This window comes from Bombina bombina, chromosome 1 (assembly GCF_027579735.1).
Source record: "Bombina bombina isolate aBomBom1 chromosome 1, aBomBom1.pri, whole genome shotgun sequence".
In the NCBI taxonomy this organism is placed as follows: domain Eukaryota; kingdom Metazoa; phylum Chordata; class Amphibia; order Anura; family Bombinatoridae; genus Bombina; species Bombina bombina.
The window spans coordinates 230,997,438-231,021,119 of record NC_069499.1 but is presented as its reverse complement, the minus strand read 5'-3'; the positions used below and the strand labels follow the sequence as shown (position 1 = coordinate 231,021,119).

Below are 23,682 nucleotides of genomic sequence, written 5' to 3'. Positions count from 1 at the left end.
TAATAGACTCCTTAGAAATGAGGATTTTTCTGACAGAGGCCAGAAAATCAAAACTTCTAAACTCTTGTCAAGTACTTCATTCTGTTCCTCTTCCTTCCATAGCGCAGTGCATGGAAGTAATAGGTTTGATGGTAGCGGCAATGGACATAGTTCCTTTTGCGCAAATTCATCTAAGACCATTACAACTGTGCATGCTCAGTCAGTGGAATGGGGATTATACAGACTTGTCTCCGACGATACAAGTAGATCAGAGGACCAGAGATTCACTCCGTTGGTGGCTGTCCCTGGACAACCTGTCACAGGGGATGAGCTTCCGCAGACCAGAGTGGGTCATTGTCACGACCAACGCCAGTCTGGTGGGCTGGGGCGCGGTCTGGGGACCCCTGAAAGCTCAGGGTCTTTGGTCTTGGGAAGAATCTCTTCTCCCGATAAATATTCTGGAACTGAGAGCGATATTCAATGCTCTCAAGGCTTGGCCTCAGCTAGCAAAGGCCAAATTCATACGGTTTCAATCAGACAACATGACGACTGTTGCGTACATCAACCATCAGGGGGGAACAAGGAGTTCCCTGGCGATGGAAGAAGTGACCAAAATCATTCAATGGGCGGAGACTCACTCCTGCCACTTGTCTGCAATCCACATCCTAGGAGTGGAAAATTGGGAAGCGGATTTTCTGAGTCGTCAGACATTTCATCCGGGGGAGTGGGAACTCCATCCGGAAATCTTTGCCCAAATTACTCAGTTGTGGGGCATTCCAGACATGGACCTGATGGCCTCTCGTCAGAACTTCAAGGTTCCTTGCTACGGGTCCAGATCCAGGGATCCCAAGGCGACTCTAGTAGATGCACTAGTAGCACCTTGGACCTTCAACTAGCTTATGTATTCCCGCCGTTTCCTCTCATCCCCAGGCTGGTAGCCAGGATCAATCAGGAGAGGGCATCGGTGATCTTGATAGCTCCTGCGTGGCCACGCAGGACTTGGTATGCAGACCTGGTGAATATGTCATCGGCTCCACCATGGAAGCTACCTTTGAGACGGGACCTTCTTGTTCAAGGTCCGTTCGAACATCCGAATCTGGTCTCACTCCAACTGACTGCCTGGAGATTGAACGCTTGATCTTATCAAAGCGAGGGTTCTCGGATTCTGTCATTGATACTCTTGTTCAGGCCAGAAAGCCTGTAACTAGAAAAATTTACCATAAAATATGGAAAAAATATATCTGTTGGTGTGAATCTAAAGGATTCCCTTGGGACAAGATAAAAATTCCTAAGATTCTATCCTTTCTTCAAGAAGGTTTGGAGAAAGGATTATCTGCAAGTTCTTTGAAGGGACAGATTTCTGCTTTATCTGTGTTACTTCACAAAAAGCTGGCAGCTGTGCCAGATGTTCAAGCCTTTGTTCAGGCTCTGGTTAGAATCAAGCCTGTTTACAAACCTTTGACTCCTCCTTGGAGTCTCAATTTAGTTCTTTCAGTTCTTCAGGGGGTTCCGTTTGAACCCTTACATTCCGTTGATATTAAGTTATTATCTTGGAAAGTTTTGTTTTTGGTTGCAATTTCTTCTGCTAGAAGAGTTTCAGAATTATCTGCTCTGCAGTGTTCTCCTCCTTATCTGGTGTTCCATGCAGATAAGGTGGTTTTGCGTACTAAACCTGGTTTTCTTCCGAAAGTTGTTTCTAACAAAAACATTAACCAGGAGATAGTCGTGCCTTCTTTGTGTCCGAATCCAGTTTCAAAGAAGGAACGTTTGTTGCACAATTTGGATGTAGTTCGTGCTTTAAAATTCTATCTAGATGCTACAAAGGATTTTAGACAAACATCTTCCTTGTTTGTTGTTTATTCTGGTAAAAGGAGAGGTCAAAAAGCAACTTCTACCTCTCTCTCCTTTTGGCTTAAAAGCATCATCAGATTGGCTTACGAGACTGCCGGACGGCAGCCTCCTGAAAGAATCACAGCTCATTCCACTAGGGCTGTGGCTTCCACATGGGCCTTCAAGAACGAGGCTTCTGTTGATCAGATATGTAAGGCAGCGACTTGGTCTTCACTGCACACTTTTACTAAATTTTACAAATTTGATACTTTTGCTTCTTCTGAGGCTATTTTTGGGAGAAAGGTTTTGCAAGCCGTGGTGCCTTCCATCTAGGTGACCTGATTTGCTCCCTCCCTTCATCCGTGTCCTAAAGCTTTGGTATTGGTTCCCACAAGTAAGGATGACGCCGTGGACCGGACACACCTATGTTGGAGAAAACAGAATTTATGTTTACCTGATAAATTACTTTCTCCAACGGTGTGTCCGGTCCACGGCCCGCCCTGGTTTTTTAATCAGGTCTGATAATTTATTTTCTTTAACTACAGTCACCACGGTATCATATGATTTCTCCTATGCAAATATTCCTCCTTTACGTCGGTCGAATGACTGGGGAAGGCGGAGCCTAGGAGGGATCATGTGACCAGCTTTGCTGGGCTCTTTGCCATTTCCTGTTGGGGAAGAGAATATCCCACAAGTAAGGATGACGCCGTGGACCGGACACGCCGTTGGAGAAAGTAATTTATCAGGTAAACATAAATTCTGTTATATATATATATATATATATATATATATATATATATATATATATATATATATATATATATATATATATATATATATATATATACTCTCACACACACACTTACACTAACTTGCACAATGATCCGTGAATGCCTATCACCTTTGTCACAGGGTAAGAATACCTCAGATAGTGGGGTCCAGTGTAAGATGTGGAGCTTGACCAGCCGGCAACTTTTTAAGGGTTTAAAACGAGAATAGCTTTGGAGATAAAAATATAAAAAAGAACATGGTATTGTGATTCCCAGCAGGTCGAGGTCCCTTTAATTTCTTTTAGGAGATCTCTGTATTGCTGCTGTTAGTGAATGTAATACTTGAAGATAACCGCTCTTTTTTTTCCCTCTTTCCCACAGGCTCTGCAGTCTGACACTCAAGAAGCTGCTGGTTTTAAAAGAGCTGGATAAAGAGCTAATTTCTGTGGTTATTGCAGTAAAAATGCAGGTAAGACTCAATTCTAAACTTCATTTTGAAATATTTGGAACTTAATTGATGGCAAAACAATTTAGACTTAATACTGGTCACTATAAACCCTAAAGGTTACTTTTCAAATTATTTAAATTGCTTTTTTTTTCTCAGTGACAATGGTAGCTTTTAACTGCATTAAAAAGCAATGCCATTTGTTTAGTAGTCTTGTATCACATTTTAGACTGGACCTAATTTTTTTTTACATTTGTTCATATTTCCATAATTAAAAATCTCACACTATTTTTTATTTCTTTCATGTAATTAGCAAGAGTCCATGAGCTAGTGACGTATGGGATATACATTCCTACCAGGAGGGGCAAAGTTTCCCAAACCTTAAAATGCCTATAAATACACCCCTCACCACACCCACAATTCAGTTTTACAAACTTTGCCTCCCATGGAGGTGGTGAAGTAAGTTTGTGCTAGATTCTACATTGATATGCGCTTCGCAGCAGGCTGGAGCCCGGTTTTCCTCTCAGAGTGCAGTGAATGTCAGAGGGATGTGAAGAGAGTATTGCCTATTTGAATACAATGGTCTCCTTCTACGGGATCTATTTCATAGGTTCTCTGTTATCGGTCGTAGAGATTCATCTCTTACCTCCCTTTTCAGATCGACGATATACTCTTATATACCATTACCTCTACTGATTCTCGTTTCAGTACTGGTTTGGCTGTCTACTATATGTAGATGAGTGTCTTAGAGTAAGTAAGTCTTATTTCTCCAACATAGGTGTGTCCGGTCCACGGCGTCATCCTTACTTGTGGGATATTCTCTTCCCCAACAGGAAATGGCAAAGAGCCCAGCAAAGCTGGTCACATGATCCCTCCTAGGCTCCGCCTACCCCAGTCATTCTCTTTGCCGTTGTACAGGCAACATCTCCACGGAGATGGCTTAGAGTTTTTTAGTGTTTAACTGTAGTTTTTATTATTCAATCAAGAGTTTGTTATTTTAAAATAGTGCTGGTATGTACTATTTACTCTGAAACAGAAAAGAGATGAAGATTTCTGTTTGTATGAGGAAAATGATTTTAGCAACCGTTACTAAAATCCATGGCTGTTCCACACAGGACTGTTGAGAGGAATTAACTTCAGTTGGGGGAACAGTGAGCAGTCTTTTGCTGCTTGAGGTATGACACATTCTAACAAGACGATGTAATGCTGGAAGCTGTCATTTTCCCTATGGGATCCGGTAAGCCATTTTTATTCACACAGTAAATAAGGGCTTTACAAGGGCTTATTAAGACTGTAGACATTTTCTGGGCTAAATCGAGCATATTTACACATATTTAGCCTTGAGGAATCATTTAATCTGGGTATTTTTTGTAAAAGAATATCGGCAGGCACTGTTTTAGACACTTTATTCTATTGGGGCTTTCCCTAATCATAGTCAGAGCCTCATTTTCGCGCCGGTATGGCGCACTTGTTTTTGAGAACAGCATGACATGCAGCTGCATGTGTGTGGAGCTCTGATACATAGAAAAGTCTTTCTGAAGGCATTATTTGGTATCGTATTCCCCTTTGGGCTTGGTTGGGTCTCAGCAAAGCAGATTCCAGGGACTGTAAAGGGGTTAAATATAAAAACGGCTCCGGTTCCGTTATTTTAAGGGTTAAAGCTTCCAAATTTGGTGTGCAATACTTTTAAGGCTTTAAGACACTGTGGTGAAATTTTGGTGAATTTTGAACAATTCCTTCATACTTTTTCGCAATTGCAGTAATAAAGTGTGTTCAGTTTAAAATTTAAAGTGACAGTAACGGTTTTATTTTAAAACGTTTTTTGTGCTTTGTTATCAAGTTTATGCCTGTTTAACATGTCTGAACTACCAGATAGATTGTGTTCTGACTGTGGGGAAGCCAAGGTTCCTTCTCATTTAAATAGATGTGATTTATGTCATAATAAATTTAGTAAAAATGATGCCCAAGATGATTCCTCAAGTGAGGGGAGTAAGCATGGTACTGCATCATCCCCTCCTTCGTCTACACCAGTTTTGCCCATACAGGAGGCCCCTAGTACATCTAGCGCGCCAATACTCCTTACTATGCAACAATTAACGGCTGTAATGGATAATTCTATCAAAAACATTTTAGCCAATATGCCCACTTATCAGCGAAAGCGCGACTGCTCTGTTTTAGAAAATACTGAAGAGCATGAGGCCGCTGATGATATTGTTTCTGAAGGGCCCCTACACCAGTCTGAGGGGGCCAGGGAGGTTTTGTCTGAGGGAGAAATTTCAGATTCAGGAAAAATTTCTCAACAAGCTGAACCTGATGTGATTACTTTTAAATTTAAGTTGGAACATCTCCGCGCTCTGCTTAAGGAGGTGTTATCCAATTTGGATGATTGTGATTATCTGGTCATTCCAGAAACACTATGTAAAATGGACAAGTTCCTAGAGGCCCCGGGGCCCCCCGAAGCTTTTCCTATACTCAAGCGGGTGGCGTACATTGTTAATAAAGAATGGGACAGGCCCGGTGTACATTTCGTACCTCCCCCCATATTTAAAAAATTGTTTCCTATAGTCGACCCCAGAAAGGACTTATGGCAGACAGTCCCCAAGGTCGAGGGGGCGGTTTCTACTCTAAACAAGCGCACCACTATACCCATAGAAGATAGTTGTGCTTTCCAAGATCCTATGGATAAAAAATTAGAAGGTTTGCTAAAAAAGATGTTTGTTCAGCAAGGTTACCTTCTACAACCAATTGCATGCATTGTCCCTGTCACTACAGCCGCGTGTTTCTGGTGCGATGAGCTAGAAAAGGCGATTATTAGTAATTCTTCTTCTTATGAGGAGATTATGGACAGAATTCGTGCTCTTAAATTGGCTAATTCTTTCACACTAGACGCCACCTTGCAATTGGCTAGGTTAGCGGCGAAAAATTCTGGGTTTGCTATTGTGGCGCGCAGAGCGCTTTGGTTAAAATCTTGGTCAGCGGATGCGTCTTCCAAGAACAAATTGTTTGACATTCCTTTCAAGGGGAAAACACTGTTTGGCCCTGACTTGAAAGAGTTTATCTCTGATATCACTGGGGGCAAGGGCCACGCCCTTCCTCAGAATAGGTCTTTCAAGGCCAAAAATAAACCTAATTTTCGTCCCTTTCGCAGAAACGGACCAGCCCCAAGTGCTACGTCCTCTAAGCAGGAGGGTAATACTTCTCAAGCCAATCCAGCCTGGAGACCAAGGCAAGGCTGGAACAAAGGAAAGCAGGCCAAGAAACCTGCCACTGCTCCCAAGACAGCATGAGATGCGGGCCCCCGATCCGGGACCGGATTTGGTGGGGGGCAGACTCTCTCTCTTCACTCAGGCTTGGGCAAGAGATGTTCTGGATCCTTGGGCGCTAGAAATAGTCTTCCAAGGTTATCTTCTGGAAGTGATTCATCCTGTTCCATTAAAAGAACGAGGGATGGGGTTCTACTCCAATCTGTTCGTAGTTCCCAAAAAAGAGGGAACGTTCAGACCAATCTTAGATCTCAAGATCCTAAACAAGTTTCTCAAGGTTCCATCGTCCAAAATGGAAACCATTCGAACAATCCTTCCATCCAGAAAGGTCAATTCTTGACCACGGTGGATTTAAAGGATGCGTATCTACATATTCCTGTCCACAAGGAACATCATCGGTTCCTAAGGTTCGCATTCCTGGACAAGCATTACCAGTTCGTGGCGCTTCCTTTCGGATTAGCCACTGTTCCAAGGATTTTCACAAAGGTACTAGGGTCCCTTCTGGCGGTGCTAAGACCAAGGGGCATTGCTGTAGTACCTTACTTGGACGACATTCTGATTCAAGCGTCGTCCCTTCCTCAAGCAAAGGCTCACACGGACATAGTCCTGGCCTTTCTCAGATCTCACGGATGGTAAGTGAACGTGGAAAAGAGTTCTCTATCTCCGTCGACAAGAGTTCCCTTCTTGGGAACAATAATAGACTCCTTAGAAATGAGGATTTTTCTGACAGAGACCAGAAAAACAAAACTTCTAAACTCTTGTCGGATACTTCCTTCCGTTCCTCTTCCTTCCATAGCACAGTGCATGGAAGTGATAGGTTTGATGGTAGCGGCAATGGACATAGTTCCTTTTGCGCGCATTCATCTAAGACCATTTCAATTGTGTATGCTCAGTCAGTTGAATGGGGACTATACAGACTTGTCTCCGAAGATACAAGTAAATCAGAGGACCAGAGACTCACTCCGTTGGTGGCTGTCCCTGGACAACCTGTCGCTAGGGGTGACCTCCCGCAGACCAGAGTGGGTCATTGTCACGACCGACGCCAGTCTGATGGGCTGGGGCGCGGTCTGGGGATCCCTGAAAGCTCAGGGTCTTTGGTCTCGGGAAGAATCTCTTCTACCGATAAATATTCTGGAACTGAGAGCGATATTCAATGCTCTCAAGGCTTGGCCTCAGCTAGCGAGGGCCAAGTTCATACGGTTTCAATCAGACAACATGACGACTGTTGCGTACATCAACCATCAGGGGGGAACAAGGAGTTCCCTGGCGATGGAAGAAGTGACCAAAATCATTCAATGGGCGGAGACTCGCTCCTGCCGCCTGTCTGCAATCCACATCCCAGGAGTGGAAACTTGGGAAGCGGATTTTCTGATTCGTCAGACATTGCATCCGGGGGTGTGGGAACTCCATCCGGAAATCTTTGCCCAAATCACTCAACTGTGGGGCATTCCAGACATGGATCTGATGGCCTCTCGTCAGAACTTCAAGGTTCCTTGCTACGGGTCCAGATCCAGGGATCCCAAGGCGACTCTAGTAGATGCACTAGTAGCACCTTGGACCTTCAACCTAGCTTATGTATTCCCGCCGTTTCCTCTCATCCCCAGGCTGGTAGCCAGGATCAATCAGGAGGGGGCGTAGGTGATCTTGATAGCTCCTGCGTAACCACGCAGGACTTGGTAGGCAGATCTGGTGAATATGTCATCGGCTTCACCATGGAAGCTACCTTTGAGACGAGACCTTCTTGTTCAAGGTCCGTTCGAACATCCGAATCTGGTCCTACTCCAGCTGACTGCTTGGAGATTGAACGCTTGATCTTATCAAAGCGAGGGTTCTCAGATTCTGTTATTGATACTCTTGTTCAGGCCAGAAAGCCTGTAACTAGAAAAATTTACCACAAAATATGGAAAAAATATATCTGTTGGTGTGAATCTAAAGGATTCCCTTGGGACAAGGTAAAGATTCCTAGGATTCTATCATTTCTTCAAGAAGGATTGGAGAAAGGATTATCTGCAAGTTCCTTGAAGGGACAGATTTCTGCCTTGTCTGTGTTACTTCACAAAGAGCTGGCAGCTGTGCCAGATGTTCAAGCCTTTGTTCAGGCTCTGGTTAGAATCAAGCCTGTTTACAAACCTTTGACTCCTCCTTGGAGTCTCAACTTAGTTCTTTCAGTTCTTCAGGGGGTTCCGTTTGAACCCTTACATTCCGTTGATATTAAGTTATTATCTTGGAAAGTTTTGTTTTTGGCTGCAATTTCTTCCGCTAGAAGAGTTTCAGAATTATCTGCTCTGCAGTGTTCTCCTCCTTATCTGGTGTTCCATGCAGATAAGGTGGTTTTACGTACTAAACCTGGTTTTCTTCCAAAAGTTGTTTCTAACAAAAACATTAACCAGGAGATAGTCGTGCCTTCTTTGGGTCCGAAACCAGTTTCGAAGAAGGAACGTTTGTTGCACAATTTGGATGTTGTTCGCGCTCTAAAATTCTATTTAGATGCTACAAAGGATTTTAGACAAACATCTTCCTTGTTTGTTGTTTATTCTGGTAACAGGAGAGGTCAAAAAGCAACTTCTACCTCTCTCTCTTTTTGGATTAAAAGCATCATCAGATTGGCTTACGAGACTGCCGGACGGCAGCCTCCTGAAAGAATCACAGCTCATTCCACTAGGGCTGTGGCTTCCACATGGGCCTTCAAGAACGAGGCTTCTGTTGATCAGATATGTAGGGCAGCGACTTGGTCTTCACAGCACACTTTTACCAAATTTTACAAGTTTGATACTTTTGCTTCTTCTGAGGCTATTTTTTGGGAGAAAGGTTTTGCAAGCCGTGGTGCCTTCCATTTAGGTGACCTGATTTGCTCCCTCCCTTCATCCGTGTCCTAAAGCTTTGGTATTGGTTCCCACAAGTAAGGATGACGCCATGGACCGGACACACCTATGTTGGAGAAAACAGAATTTATGTTTACCTGATAAATTACTTTCTCCAACGGTGTGTCCGGTCCACGGCCCGCCCTGGTTTTTTAATCAGGTCTGATGATTTATTTTCTTTAACTACAGTCACCACGGTATCATATGGTTTCTCCTATGCAAATATTCCTCCTTAACGTCGGTCGAATGACTGGGGTAGGCGGAGCCTAGGAGGGATCATGTGACCAGCTTTGCTGGGCTCTTTGCCATTTCCTGTTGGGGAAGAGAATATCCCACAAGTAAGGATGACGCCGTGGACCGGACACACCGTTGGAGAAAGTAATTTATCAGGTAAACATAAATTCTGTTATTTGCCTTGATTCAGGATAATCAGTATTCCTTATTTCAGACAGTCAGTTTCATTATTTGGGATAATGCATATAAAATATTTTTTTCTCACCTTGAAAATTTTCAATTGACTTTTTTCCCTGGGGGGTGTTAGGCTCCCGGGGGCAGAAAATGCTTCAATTTATTGCGTCATTCTTGGCGCAAACTTTTTTGGCACAAAATGTTGTAATTTCCGGCGCCGTAGTTGACGCCGGAAGTTTGTTCGTTGTTACGTCATTTTTTGACGCATGTGTGTTCAGATGTTTTTTTTGCGCCAAAAAATGTGGGCGTCGTTTTTGGCGTCAGAGGACGTGGCGTCATACTTGGCGCCAAAAAATATGGGCGTTGTACTTGGCGCCAATAATGTGGGTGTCATACTTGGCGCCAAAAAGGTGGGCGTCATATTTGTTCACTTTTTCTCACATTATTTAAGTCTTACTTTTTTGTTGCTTCTGGTTGCTAGAAGCTTGCTTATTTTGCATTTTTTCCCATTCCTGAAACTTTCATTTAAGGAATTTTGATAATTTTGCTTTATATGTTTTTTTTTTCTATTACATATTGCAAGATTTTCCATTCTCTGTTCCTGGATCAGAACATACTGAGGGATTCCTGTTGACTGAGATCAGTCCTACCAAAGCTAAGTTAATTTATTTTAAATGTTAAGAATGTTTATCTTTAGCTATGGTTTGTAATAAGCTATCATGATAAACTTTTACATGCAGAATCCATTAGTATTTATGCTTTATATATTGCTATTCTTTTTACATCTTATGTACAAGATATACTTAGAAATTTATAAGAATTTTTTTCTGATTCTATTTTAAAGGCTTTGACATCCCGCCTTCTAATACATTTTTAGGTCTTTTTCACTTCTTTTTTAGTTGATGAAGTTTCAAATGACCAACAACATATTGAATTATCCTTCTCTGATGGTGTTTTTTTTTTTTTCTCATTCAGAATTTTTCTTCATCAGAAATTGACACTAACAAATCTACTTTTTTATTTTTTAATAGAGTACATTTGTTCTTTGTTCAAAAGGTGTTGATTATTTTGGATATTGAAGTAACTAGTTCTTTGGATTGTAAAGACTAGCTAACATTTAAATTCTGCTTATTTCTCCTCTGTAATTTCTTCAGAGGTTTTTTTCCAGTTCCTGATACTAGGGAATGGAATAGGCTGAGAATTTTCTTTTAGTCCTTATTTAAGGTTTTTAAATTGTATTCTTTGCCGACAGTTAGTTTTGAGGAAAGATTCCCCAAGTTAATGGGGTTATCTCTACTCCTGCTAAATATACTATTATTCTTATAGCAAATAGTATTTATTTTATTCCTTCAGATGGTTGTATCTTATTTAAGGAAAATTATTTTCAGGTACTTTTCTTAGACCTGTAATTTATTTGGCTGATGTTGCATTTGCTTCATCTTTCTGGTTGGATACTTTAAGATCAAGTATCGGATTTTAATTTGTTTAGCATTGTTAAAAGGACAAAATCTACTACTCATTTGAGGTTCAGACTAAGTTCTATTGCATTGTCTTGTTTTCTTGCATTTGTTGATTGTGCAAGTCCAGTGTGTTGACTGGTCCTTTAACTTAATTAACATGCTAATAATTTCATTTGTGTTGTCATTTTATTAAATATTTTCGCAAATGAGGTTTAATCTATGTCTTTAGCTATTTTAGCTAGAAGAACTTTGTGATTTCAATCTTGGATTGCTAATTTGATTTCTAAAATCCATATTTCTTTTTTTCCAAGGTAATCAATTATTTGGTTCATAATTGGATTCAATTCTTTAACTGTTACTATGGGCTTCAAGATTGAGTTCTAAAGACTAAAACTTTAAGCTTATATTAGTTTTCTGTTCTTACTAAAGAATGGAGTCCTGAATTCTTCCCCAAGTAACATGTTTATAATTGGAAGTTTTCTCTTGTTAAGTGTATTCAGTCCACGGGTCATCCATTACTTATGGGATATATTCCCTTCCCAACAGGAAGTTGCAAGAGGATCACCCAATTAGAGCTGCTATATAGCTCCTCCCCTCACATGTCATATCCAGTCATTCTCTTGCAACACTCAACTAGATAGGAGGTCGTGAGAGGACTGTGGTGTTTTATACTTAGTTTATTTCTTCAATCAAAAGTTTGTTATTTTAAATGGCACCGGAGTGTGCTGTTTTTTCTCAGGCAGTATTTGGAAGAAGAATCTGCCTGCGTTTTCTATGATCTTAGCAGAAGTAACTAAGATCCACTGGCTGTTCTCGCACATTCTGAGGAGTGGGGTAACTTCAGAAAGGGAATAGCGTGCGGGGTCGCCTGCAAATAAGGTATGTGCAGTAAATTATTTTTCTAAGGAATGGAATTGACTAAGAAAATACTGCTGATACCGATGTAATGTAAGTAAAGCCTTTAATGCAGTGAAAGCGACTGGTATCAGGCTGATTAAAATATATACAGTAAAGTAATTTTCTAAGGAATGGAATTTGACTAAGAAAATGCTATTAATACTGAAGTGATGTAATAAGCCTTAAATGCAAAGGACTGGTATCAGGCTTATCAATAGAGATACATACTGTTTAAAAAAGGATGTTTAAAACGTTTGCTGGCATGTTTAATCGTTTTGTGAGGTACATTGGTGATAACTTATTGGGGCATAAATTTTTCCAAATGGCTGACTTGTATTTCTGCATTGAAACCCTATTTTAGCGCTTTTTTGCGCAGTAAAAATTCAGTCTCAGTTTTCCTGCTTCTTCCTGCATGACCCAGGACGTCTCTAGAGAGCTCAGGGGACTTCAAAAGTCATTTTGAGGGAGGTAATCAGTCACAGCAGACCTGTGACAGTGTGTTTGACTGTGTTAAAAAAAGTTTTTTTCTACTATTATATCCGTTTTGGGTATTAAGGGGTTAATCATCCATTTGCAAGTGGGTGCAATGCTCTGCTAACTTAATACATTTACTGTCAAATTTTGGTTGCTATAACTGATTTGGTTCATTGTTATTTCAACTGTGACAGTTTTTTTTTGTGCTTCTTAAAGGCACAGTAGCGTTTTTCTATATTGCTTGTAAAATTATTTACAGTGTTTTCCAAGTCTGCTAGTCTTATTGCTAGTCTGTTTAAACATGTCTGACACAGATGAATCTGTTTGTTCACTATGTTTGAAGGCCAGTGTGGAGCCCCATAGAAATATGTGTACTAAATGTATTGATTTCACTTTAAATAATAAAGGTCAGTCTTTATCTATAAAGGAATTATCACCAGACAACGAGGGGGAAGTTATGCCGACTAACTCTCCTCACGTGTCAGTACCTTCGCCTCCCGCTCAGGAGGCGCGTGATATTGTGGCGCCAAGTACATCAGGGACGCCCATACAAATCACTTTACAAGACATGGCTACTATTATGAATAATACCCTGACAGAGGTATTATCTAAATTGCCAGAATTAAGAGGCAAGCGCGATTGCTCTGGGATAAGAACAGAGCGCGCTGGTGCTATGAGAGCCATGTCCGATACTGCGTCACAGTTTGCAGAACATGAGGACCGAGAGCTTCATTCTGTGGGTGACGGATCTGATCCAGGGAAACCGGATTCAGAGATCTCTAATTTTAAATTTAATCTTGAGAACCTCAGTGTATTGCTAGGGGAGGTTTTAGCGGCTCTGAATGACTGTAACACACTTGCAATTCCAGAGAAATTATGTAGGCTGGATAGATACTATGCAGTACCGATGTGTACTGACGTTTTTCCTATACCTAAAAGGCTTACAGAAATTTTTAGCAAGGAGTGGGATAGACCTGGTGTGCCCTTTTCCCCACCTCCTATATTTAGGAAAATGTTTCCAATAGACGCCACTACACGGGACTTATGGCAGACGGTCCCTAAGGTGGAGGGAGCAGTTTCTACTTTAGCTAAGCGTACCACTATCCCGGTGGAGGATAGTTGTGCTTTTTCGGATCCAATGGATAAAAAATTAGAAGGTTACCTTAAGAAAATGTTTGTTCAACAAGGTTTTATCTTACAGCCCCTTGCATGCATTGCGCCTGTCACTGCTGCTGCGGCGGCATTCTGGTTTGAGTCTCTAGAAGAGGCCATTCACTCGGCTCCATTGGATGAAATTATGGACAAGCTTAAAGCACTTAAGCTAGCTAATGCATTTGTTTCTGATGCCATTGTACATTTAACTAAACTAACGGCTAAGAACTCCGGATTCGCCATCCAGGCGCGCAGAGCACTATGGCTTAAATCCTGGTCAGCTGACGTGACTTCTAAATCTAAATTGCTTAATATTCCTTTCAAGGGGCAAACCTTATTCGGGCCCGGCTTGAAAGAAATTATCGCTGACATTACTGGAGGTAAGGGTCATACTCTTCTTCAGGACAGGGCCAAATCGAAGGCCAAACAGTCTAATTTTCAAGGCAGGAGCAACGTCAACTTCCTCCGCCCCAAAACAGGAAGGAACTGTTGCTCGTTACAGACAGGCCTGGAAAACTAACCAGTCCTGGAACAAGGGCAAGCAGGCCAGAAAACCTGCTACTGCCCCTAAGACAGCATGAAGGGATGGCCCCCTATCCGGAAACGGATCTAGTGGGGGGCAGACTTTCTCTCTTCGCCCAGGCGTGGGCAAGAGATGTCCAGGATCCCTGGGCGTTGCAGATCATATCTCAGGGATATCTTCTGGACTTCAAGGCTTCTCCTCCTCAAGGAAGATTTCCTCTTTCAAGGTTATCAGAAAACCAAATAAAGAGGCATTCCTACTCTGCGTACAAGACCTCCTAGTAATGGGGGTGATCCACCCAGTTCCGCGGACGGAACAAGGACAGGGATTTTATTCAAATCTGTTCGTGGTTCCCAAGAAAGAGGGTACCTTCAGACCAATTTTGGACCTAAAGATCTTAAACAAATTCCTAATAGTTCCATCATTCAAAATGGAAACTATTCGGACTATCCTACCCATGATCCAAGAGGGTCAGTACATGACCACAGTGGATTTAAAGGATGCCTACCTTCACATACCGATTCACAAAGATCATCATCGGTTCCTAAGATTTGCCTTTCTAGACAGGCATTACCAATTTGTAGCTCTCCCCTTCGGGTTGGCTACGGCCCCGAGAATCTTTACAAAGGTGCTGGGCTCTCTTCTGGCGGTTCTAAGACCGCGAGGCATAGCGGTGGCTCCGTATCTAGACGACATCCTGATTCAGGCGTCAAGCTTTCAAATTGCCAAGTCTCATACAGAGATAGTTCTGGCATTTCTGAGGTCGCATGGGTGGAAGGTGAACGTGGAAAAGAGTTCTCTATCACCACTCACAAGAGTCGCCTTCCTGGGGACTCTGATAGATTCTGTAGAAATGAAAATTTACCTGACGGAGGCCAGGTTATCAAAACTTTTAAATGCTTGCCGTGTCCTTCATTCCATTCCACGCCCGTCAGTGGCTCAGTGCATGGAAGTAATCGGCTTAATGATAGCGGCAATGGACATAGTGCCATTTGCGCACCTGCATCTCAGACCGCTGCAATTGTGCATGCTAGGTCAGTGGAATGGGGATTACTCAGATTTGTCCCCCCTACTAAATCTGGACCAAGAGACCAGAGATTCTCTTCTCTGGTGGCTATCTCGGGTCCATCTGTCCAAGGGCATGACCTTTCGCAGACCAGATTGGACGATTGTAACAACAGATGCCAGCCTTCTAGGCTGGGGCGCAGTCTGGAATTCCCTGAAGGCTCAGGGATCGTGGACTCAGGAGGAGAAACTCCTCCCAATAAATATTCTGGAGTTAAGGGCAATAGTCAATGCTCTTCTAGCTTGGCCTCAGTTAGCAACACTGAGGTTCATCAGATTTCAGTCGGACAACATCACGACTGTGGCTTATATCAACCATCAAGGGGGAACCAGGAGCTCCCTAGCGATGTTAGAAGTCTCAAAGATAATTCGCTGGGCAGAGTCTCACTCTTGCCACCTGTCAGCTATCCACATCCCAGGCGTGGAGAACTGGGAGGCGGACTTTCTAAGTCGTCAGAGTTTTCATCCGGGGGAGTGGGAACTCCATCCGGAGGTGTTTGCTCAACTGGTCCATCGTTGGGGCAAACCAGAACTGGATCTCATGACATCTCGCCAGAACGCCAAACTTCCTCGTTACGGATCCAGGTCCAGGGACCCGGGAGCGACGCTGATAGATGCTCTAGCAGCCCCTTGGTTCTTCAACCTGGCTTATGTGTTTCCACCGTTTCCTCTGCTACCTCGACTGATTGCCAAGATCAAACAGGAGAGAGCATCGGTGATTCTGATGGCGCCTGCGTGGCCGCGCAGGACCTGGTATGCAGAACTAGTGGACATGTCGTCCTGTCCACCATGGACTCTACCTTTGAGGCAAGACCTAATACAATGTCCTTTCAATCATCCAAATCTAATTTCTCTGAGACTGACTGCATGGAGATTGAACGCTTGATCCTATCAAAGCGTGGCTTCTCCGAGTCAGTTATTGATACCTTAATACAGGCACGAAAGCCTGTTACCAGAAAAATCTACCATAAGATATGGCGTAAATACCTGTATTGGTGCGAATCCAAGAGTTACTCATGGAGTAAGGTTAGGATTCCTAGGATATTGTCCTTTCTCCAAGAGGGTTTGGAAAAAGGCTTAGCAGCTAGTTCTTTAAAGGGACAGATTTCTGCTCTGTCTATTCTTTTGCACAAGCGTCTGGCAGAAGTTCCAGACGTCCAGGCTTTTTGTCAGGCTTTGGCTAGGATTAAGCCTGTGTTTAAAACTGTTGCTCCTCCGTGGAGCTTAAACTTGGTTCTTAAAGTTCTTCAAGGAGTTCTGTTTGAACCCATTCACTCCATTGATATTAAACTTTTATCTTGGAAAGTTCTGTTTTTGATGGCTATTTCCTCGGCTTGAAGAGTCTCGGAGTTATCCGCCTTACATTGTGATTCTCCTTATCTGATTTTCCATTCAGACAAGGTAGTTCTGCGTACTAAACCTGGGTTTTTACCTAAGGTAGTCTCTAACAGGAATATCAATCAGGAGATTGTTGTTCCATCATTATGTCCTAATCCTTCTTCAAAGAAGGAACGACTTTTGCATAATCTGGACGTAGTCCGTGCCCTGAAATTCTATTTACAGGCAACTAAAGAAATTCGTCAAACTTCTTCCCTGTTTGTCGTTTACTCTGGACAGAGGAGAGGTCAAAAAGCTTTGGCAACCTCTCTCTCCTTTTGGCTTCGTAGCATAATACGTTTAGCCTATGAGACTGCTGGACAGCAGCCCCCTGAAAGAATTACAGCTCATTCCACTAGAGCTGTGGCTTCCACCTGGGCCTTTAAGAATGAGGCCTCTGTTGAACAGATTTGCAAGGCTGCGACTTGGTCTTCGCTTCACACCTTTTCCAAATTTTACAAATTTGACACTTTTGCTTCTTCGGAGGCTGTTTTTGGGAGAGAGGTTCTACAGGCAGTGGTTCCTTCCGTTTAAGTTCCTGCCTTGTCCCTCCCATCATCCGTGTACTTAGCTTTGGTATTGGTATCCCATAAGTAATGGATGACCCGTGGACTGAATACACTTAACAAGAGAAAACATAATTTATGCTTACCTGATAAATTTATTTCTCTTGTAGTGTATTCAGTCCACGGCCCGCCCTGTCTTTTTTAAGGCAGATCTAAATTTTAATTAATACTCCAGTCACCACTGCACCCTATGGTTTCTCCTTTCTCGTCTTGTTTCGGTCGAATGACTAGATATGACATGTGAGGGGAGGAGCTATATAGCAGCTCTGCTTGGGTGATCCTCTTGCAACTTCCTGTTGGGAAGGGAATATATCCCATAAGTAATGGATGACCCGTGGACTGAATACACTACAAGAGAAATACATTTATAAGGTAAGCATAAATAGTTTTTTTCAACATTCAATTAAGCCTTTTTTAAGTCAGCTCCCCAAATTTGCATGTAGGTGCGGTTCATATTCCAGCTTGGCTGGTAAGGGGCAGGTTGAGACTTTTTTGAAATTTGTTTGGTTCTATTCGGTCCAAACTTCTTAGACTTTGGGTACAGAATAGGATTCAGAGTAAAACCATCTGTGAGAAGTTTTTTTCTCTATCATATTCCAGCTATTTCAGTAAGACTAACACTTTCCTGAAGTGTATTCAGACCTATATGTTTTGGGTACTGGTGAAGCTCGCATGGTCATCCGTTGGGGCTCAAGCGCTGCTCAGACCTGGAGTCTTCTGGGGTTTTTATTCCAGTTCCATTTCTAGGAACTGGGTTTTGGGGTTTTATTCAAGACTATTCATTGTTCCAAAGATAGAAAATCTTTTTGAATTGTCATATAAGTGTACCATCTTTTAGAATGGAGTTTATATGGTCTATTCTACCTTTTTGGTCAGTGATGGCATTATTTGTTTACAATAGATACAATAAATGCATATCTTCATTTTCTGTTTTCATTCAGACTATTTTATTTTCTGAGATTCTCTTTTTTTGACAAGTATTACCAATTTGTTGCTTTTCCTTCGAGTCTAGCGACAGCACTAAGAATCTTTTCTAAGGTTCTCAGTGTTCCTTATTTGGACGGTATGGTGTTACTGGTTCAGTCTTTTCATTCTGTGGAATTTCATACGATTCAACTTTTTTGTCTCTTCAAGACATGGTTAGAGGATCTTTTTATCAAAAGCTCCTTGATTCCTCACACAAGGGTCACCTTTATTTAGGTTTCCAGATAAATTGTGTCAATGTTTTTGTCTCTAACAGACAAGTGACAAGTTTATTGGGTTCCGTTTGTCGGAATTTTCAGTCTCTATTATTTCCTTCAAGTTGCTATATATGCATGGAAGTTTCAGGTTTCATGGCTGCAGCATTGGATTCGATTCCCTTTGCTCATTTAGGAAACCTTTCCAGTTTTCTTATGCTGAATAATGGGATTCTAGGATATCACTTTTTATATCTTTGAATCCTAATGTTAACTATCTTTGATTCGGTGGTTAAGATAACCATCATTTAGTTCTATAGGTCTCTTCGGTTCTTTCAACCTAGACCATGATCTGCAGATGTGAGTCTTTTAAGTTGGGAGGCTGTCTGAGGATCTCTGTCAGCACAAGGGGTTTGGAAATCTCAGGAGGCGAGATTACCTTTTCATATTTTTGGAACTCCGTGCATTCTCAGAGTTCTTCAGTTTGGTTTCTTTTTGAAGAAGAGACGTTTATTGTTTTCAGACAGACATTGTCACAATTGTGGCGTATGTCAATTATCAGGGTGGGACTATCAGTTTTTAGGCTGTGACAGAAATATCTTGGATATTTGCTTGGGCTAAATTCAGCTCCTATCTAATTTCTGTGGTCTTTTTCCCAGGTATAGACATTGGGAAGTGGATTATCTCTGTTAATCAAGCTTTACATCCGGGAGAATGGTCTTTTTCTCTTGTTAAGTGTGTTCAGTCCACGGGTCATCCTTTACTTATGGGATATATTCTCCTTCCCAACAGGAAGTTGCAAGAGGATCACCCAAGCAGAGCTGCTATATAGCTCCTCCCCTCACATGTCATATCCAGTCATTCTCTTGCAACCCTCAACATAGAAGGAGGTCGCGAGAGGAGCTGGAGTTTTTACTTAACTATTCTTCAATCAAAAGTTTGTTATTTTAAATGGCACCGGAGTGTGCTGTTTTTCTATCTCAGGCAGTATTTGGAAGAAGAAACTGCCTGCGTTTTTTATCTATGATCTTAGCAGGCGTAACTAAGATCCACTGGCTGTTCTCGACATTCTGAGGAGTGGGGTAACTTCAGAAACTGGGAATAGCATGCGGGGTCCTCCACAAATGAGGTATGTGCAGTACTTTATTTTCTGGGAATGGAATTGACTAAGAAAATACTGCTTTTACCGTATGATGTAAGTACAGCCTTAAATGCAGTAGTAGCAACTGGTATCAGGCTGATAAATGTATGCGCAGTCGAGTTATATTCTAGGGACTAGAATTTGACTGAGAAAATACTGTTAACACTGAAATAATACTTAAGCCTTCTCTGCAGTGGTAGCGACTGGTAGCAGGCTTAGTGATAGCTTTGCATGACATTGAAAAATGTTGTTTTTAATAAAACGTTTACTGGCATGTTATTCGTTTTTTGTGAGGTACTTTGGCGATAAATCGCTTTGGGCATGATTTTTTCCACATGGCTAACATATTTTTCTGCATGGAAACCGTTATATCAGGGCTCCCACTGTTGTGATTGGAGTGGGAGGGCCCTTGTTTTAGCGCCTTGTTGCGCAGTTAAAATTATTGCACAGTCTTTCTGCTTCTTCCTCCTTGATCCAGGACGTCTCTAGAGAGCTCAGGGGTCTGCAAATTTCATTTGTGAGGGAGGTAATCAGTCACAGCAGATCTGTGACAGTGTGCTGACTGTGATTAAAAGCGTTAAATCTTAATTGATATCTGTTTTATCCGTTTTGGGTATCGAGGGGTTAATCATCCTTTTGCTAATGGGTGCAATCCTCTGCTAATAGTACACTTCTTGTTAAGAATTGTTTAATTATATCTGTATTTTTGAAGCGCTGCAGCGTTTTTTATATTGCTTGTAAAACTTATTGAAAGTGATTTCCAAGCTTGTTAGTTTCATTGCTAAGTCTGTTTTAAACATGTCTGATTCAGAGGAAACTGTTTGTTCATCATGTTCAAAAGCCAATGTGGAGCCCAATAGAACGATGTGTACCAATTGTATTGATATTGCTTTGAATAAAAGTCAATCTGTACCGATAAAGAAGCTATCACCAGACAACGAGGGGGAAGTTATGCCGCCTAACTCTCCTCACGTGTCAGTACCTGCGTCTCCCGCTCGGGAGATGCGTAGGATTGAGACACCTAGTACATCTAGGCCCTTACAAATCACTTTACATGATATAGCTAATGTTATGAAAGAAGTATTATATAATATGCCCGAATAAAGGGGCAAACGCGATAGCTCTGGGTTAAGGACAGAGTGCGCTGATGACACGAGAGCCATGTCTGATACTGCATCACAACTTGCAGAACATGAGGACGGTGAGCTTCATTCTGTCGGTGACGGTTCTGATTCGGGGAGACCGGATTCAGAAATTTTAAATTTAAGCTTGAGAACCTCCGTTTGTTACTAGGGGAGGTATTAGCGGCTCTGAATGATTGCGACACGGTGGCAATTCCAGAGAAATTGTGTAGGTTGGATAGATACTATGCGGTACCGGTGTGTACTGACGTTATTCCTATACCAAAAAGACTTACAGAAATTATCAGTAAGGAGTGGGATAGACCCGGTGTGCCTTTTTCCCCTCCCCCGATATTTAGAAAAATGTTCCCTATAGACGCCACCACACGAGACTTATGGCAGACGGTCCCTAAGGTGGAGGGAGCAGTTTCTACGTTAGCCAAGCGTACCACTATCCCGGTGGAGGATAGCTGTGCTTTCTCAGATCCAATGGATAAAAAATTAGAGGGTTATCTTAAGAAAATGTTTGTTCAACAGGGTTTTATATTGCAGCCTCTTGCATGCATTGCGCCTGTCACGGCTGCAGCGGCATTCTGGTTTGAGTCTCTGGAAGAGGCAAATTGCACAAAGCCGTTGGATGAGGCCTTGAGCAAAGTTAGAACCCTTAAGCAAGCTAATGCGTTTGTTTCAGATGCCGTAGTACATCTAACCAAACTTACGGCTAAAAATTCCGGATTCGCCATACAGGCGCGCAGAGTGCTCTGGCTTAAATCCTGGTCAGCGGATGTAACTTCCAAGTCTAAACTACTTAACATTCCTTTCAAAGGGCAGACCTTATTCGGGCCCGGCTTGAAGGAAATTATTGCTGACATTACGGGAGGTAAGGGCCACGCCCTTCCTCAGGACAGGGCCAAACAGTCTAATTTTCGTGCCTTTCGTAACTTCAAGGCAGGAGCAGCATCGACTTCCTCCGCTCCAAAACAGGAAGGAACTACTGCTCGTTACAGACAAGGTTGGAAAGGCAACCAGTCATGGAACAAGGGCAAGCAGGCCAGAAAGCCTACTCCCGCCCCTAAGACAGCATGAAGTCAGGGCCCCCTATCCAGAGACGGATTTAGTGGGGGGCAGACTTTCTCTCTTTGCCCAGGCTTGGGCAAGAGATGTGCAGGATCCCTGGACGTTAAAGATTATATCTCAGGGATACCTTCTGGATTTCAAATCCTCTCCTCCACAAGGGAGGTTCCATCTTTCGAGGTTATCGACAAACCTAGTAAAGAGAGAGGCATTTCTACAATGTGTACAAGACCTCTTAATCATGGGGGTGATCCACTCAGTTCCGCGATCGGAACAGGGACAAGGATTTTACTCAAATCTATTTGTGGTTCCCAAAAAAGAGGGAACCTTCAGACCAATCTTGGACTTAAAGATCTTAAACAAATTCCTAAGGGTACCGTCGTTCAAGATGGAAACCATTCAACCATCCTACCCATGATCCAAGAGGGTCAATATATGACCACGGTGGACTTAAAGGATGCTTACCTTCATATACCGATTCACAAAGATCATTATCGGTACCTGAGGTTTGCCTTTCTAGACAGGCATTACCAGTTTGTGGCTCTTCCCTTCGGGTTAGCCACGGCCCCGAGAATTTTTACGAAGGTTCTGGGCTCACTTCTGGAGGTACTAAGACCACGAGGCATAGCGGTGGCTCCGTACCTAGACGACATTCTGATACAAGCGTCAAGTTTTCAGAATGCAAAGTCTCATACAGAGATAGTTCTAGCATTTCTGAGGTCGCATGGGTGGAAAGTGAATGTGGAAAAGAGTTCTGTTACCGCTCACAAGGGTTCCTTTTCTAGGGACTCTTATAGATTCTGTAGAGATGAAGATTTACCTGACGGAGTCCAGGTTATCAAAGATTCTCAATGCTTGCCGTGTCCTTCATTCCATTCCAAGCACATCGGTAGCTCAGTGCATGGAGGTAATCGGCTTAATGGTAGCGGCAATGGACATAGTGCCATTTGCGCGCCTGCATCTCAGACCGCTGCAACTATACATGCTCAGTCAATGGAACGGGGATTACTCAGATCTGTCCCCTTTGCTAAATCTGGACCAGGAGACCAGAGATTCGCTTCTCTGGTGGTTGTCACCGGTTCATCTGTCCAAAGGAATGACCTTTCGCAGGCCAGATTGGACGATTGTAACAACGGATGCCAGCCTTCTAGGCTGGGGAGCAGTCTGGAATTCCCTGAAGGCTCAGGGATCGTGGACTCAGGAGGAGAAACTCCTCCCAATAAACATTCTAGAATTAAGAGCAATATTCAATGCTCTTCTGGCTTGGCCTCAGTTAGCAAAGCTGAGGTTCATCAGATTTCAGTCGGACAATATAACGACTGTGTCTTACATCAATCATCAAGGGGGAACCAGGAGTTCCCTAGCGATGTTGGAAGTCTCGAAGATAATTCGCTGGGCAGAGTCTCACTCTTGCCACCTTTCAGCGATTCACATCCCAGGCGTAGAGAACTGGGAGGCGGATTTCCTAAGTCGCCAGACTTTTCATCCGGGAGAGTGGGAACTTCACCCGGAGGTATTTGCTCAACTGATTCGTCGTTGGGGCAAACCGGATCTGGATCTCATGGCATCTCGCCAGAACGCGAAGCTTGTTACGGATCCAGGTCCAGGGACCCGGGAGCGGTGCTGGTAGATGCATTAGCAGCCCCTTGGGTTTTCAACATAGCTTATGTGTTTCCACCATTTCCGTTGCTACCTCGGCTGATTGCCAGGATCAAACAGGAGAGGGCATCGGTAATTCTGATAGCGCCTGCGTGGCCACGCAGGACCTGGTATGCAGACCTAGTGGACATGTCGTCCTGTCCACCATGGTCTCTTCCTCTGAGGCAGGACCTTCTAATTCAGGGTCCTTTCAACCATCCAAACCTAATTTCTCTGAGGCTGACTGCCTGGAAATTGAACGCTTGATTCTATCAAAGCGTGGGTTTTCGGATTCGATTATTGATACATTACTACAGGCTCGGAAACCTGTGACAAGAAAAATTTACCATTAGATATGGCGTAAATATTTATATTGGTGCGAATCCAAGAGTTACTCATGGAGTAAGGTTAGAATTCCTAGGATATTAGCTTTTCTACAAGAGGGTTTAGAAAAGGGTTT

The 23,682-nt window shown here is 42.8% G+C and overlaps 1 protein-coding gene across 1 annotated transcript in view; it reads left to right on the top strand.

Moving 5' to 3' along the window:
• The window catches only part of PACS2 (phosphofurin acidic cluster sorting protein 2), a 657,507-nt gene that overhangs the window by 220,836 nt on the left and 412,989 nt on the right, over window positions 1-23,682 (top strand). The window contains exon 2 of the mRNA XM_053711716.1: window positions 2,961-3,048. Within this exon, the coding sequence (XP_053567691.1) occupies window positions 2,961-3,048 (88 nt within the window). The remainder of the gene's footprint in view (window positions 1-2,960; window positions 3,049-23,682) is intronic.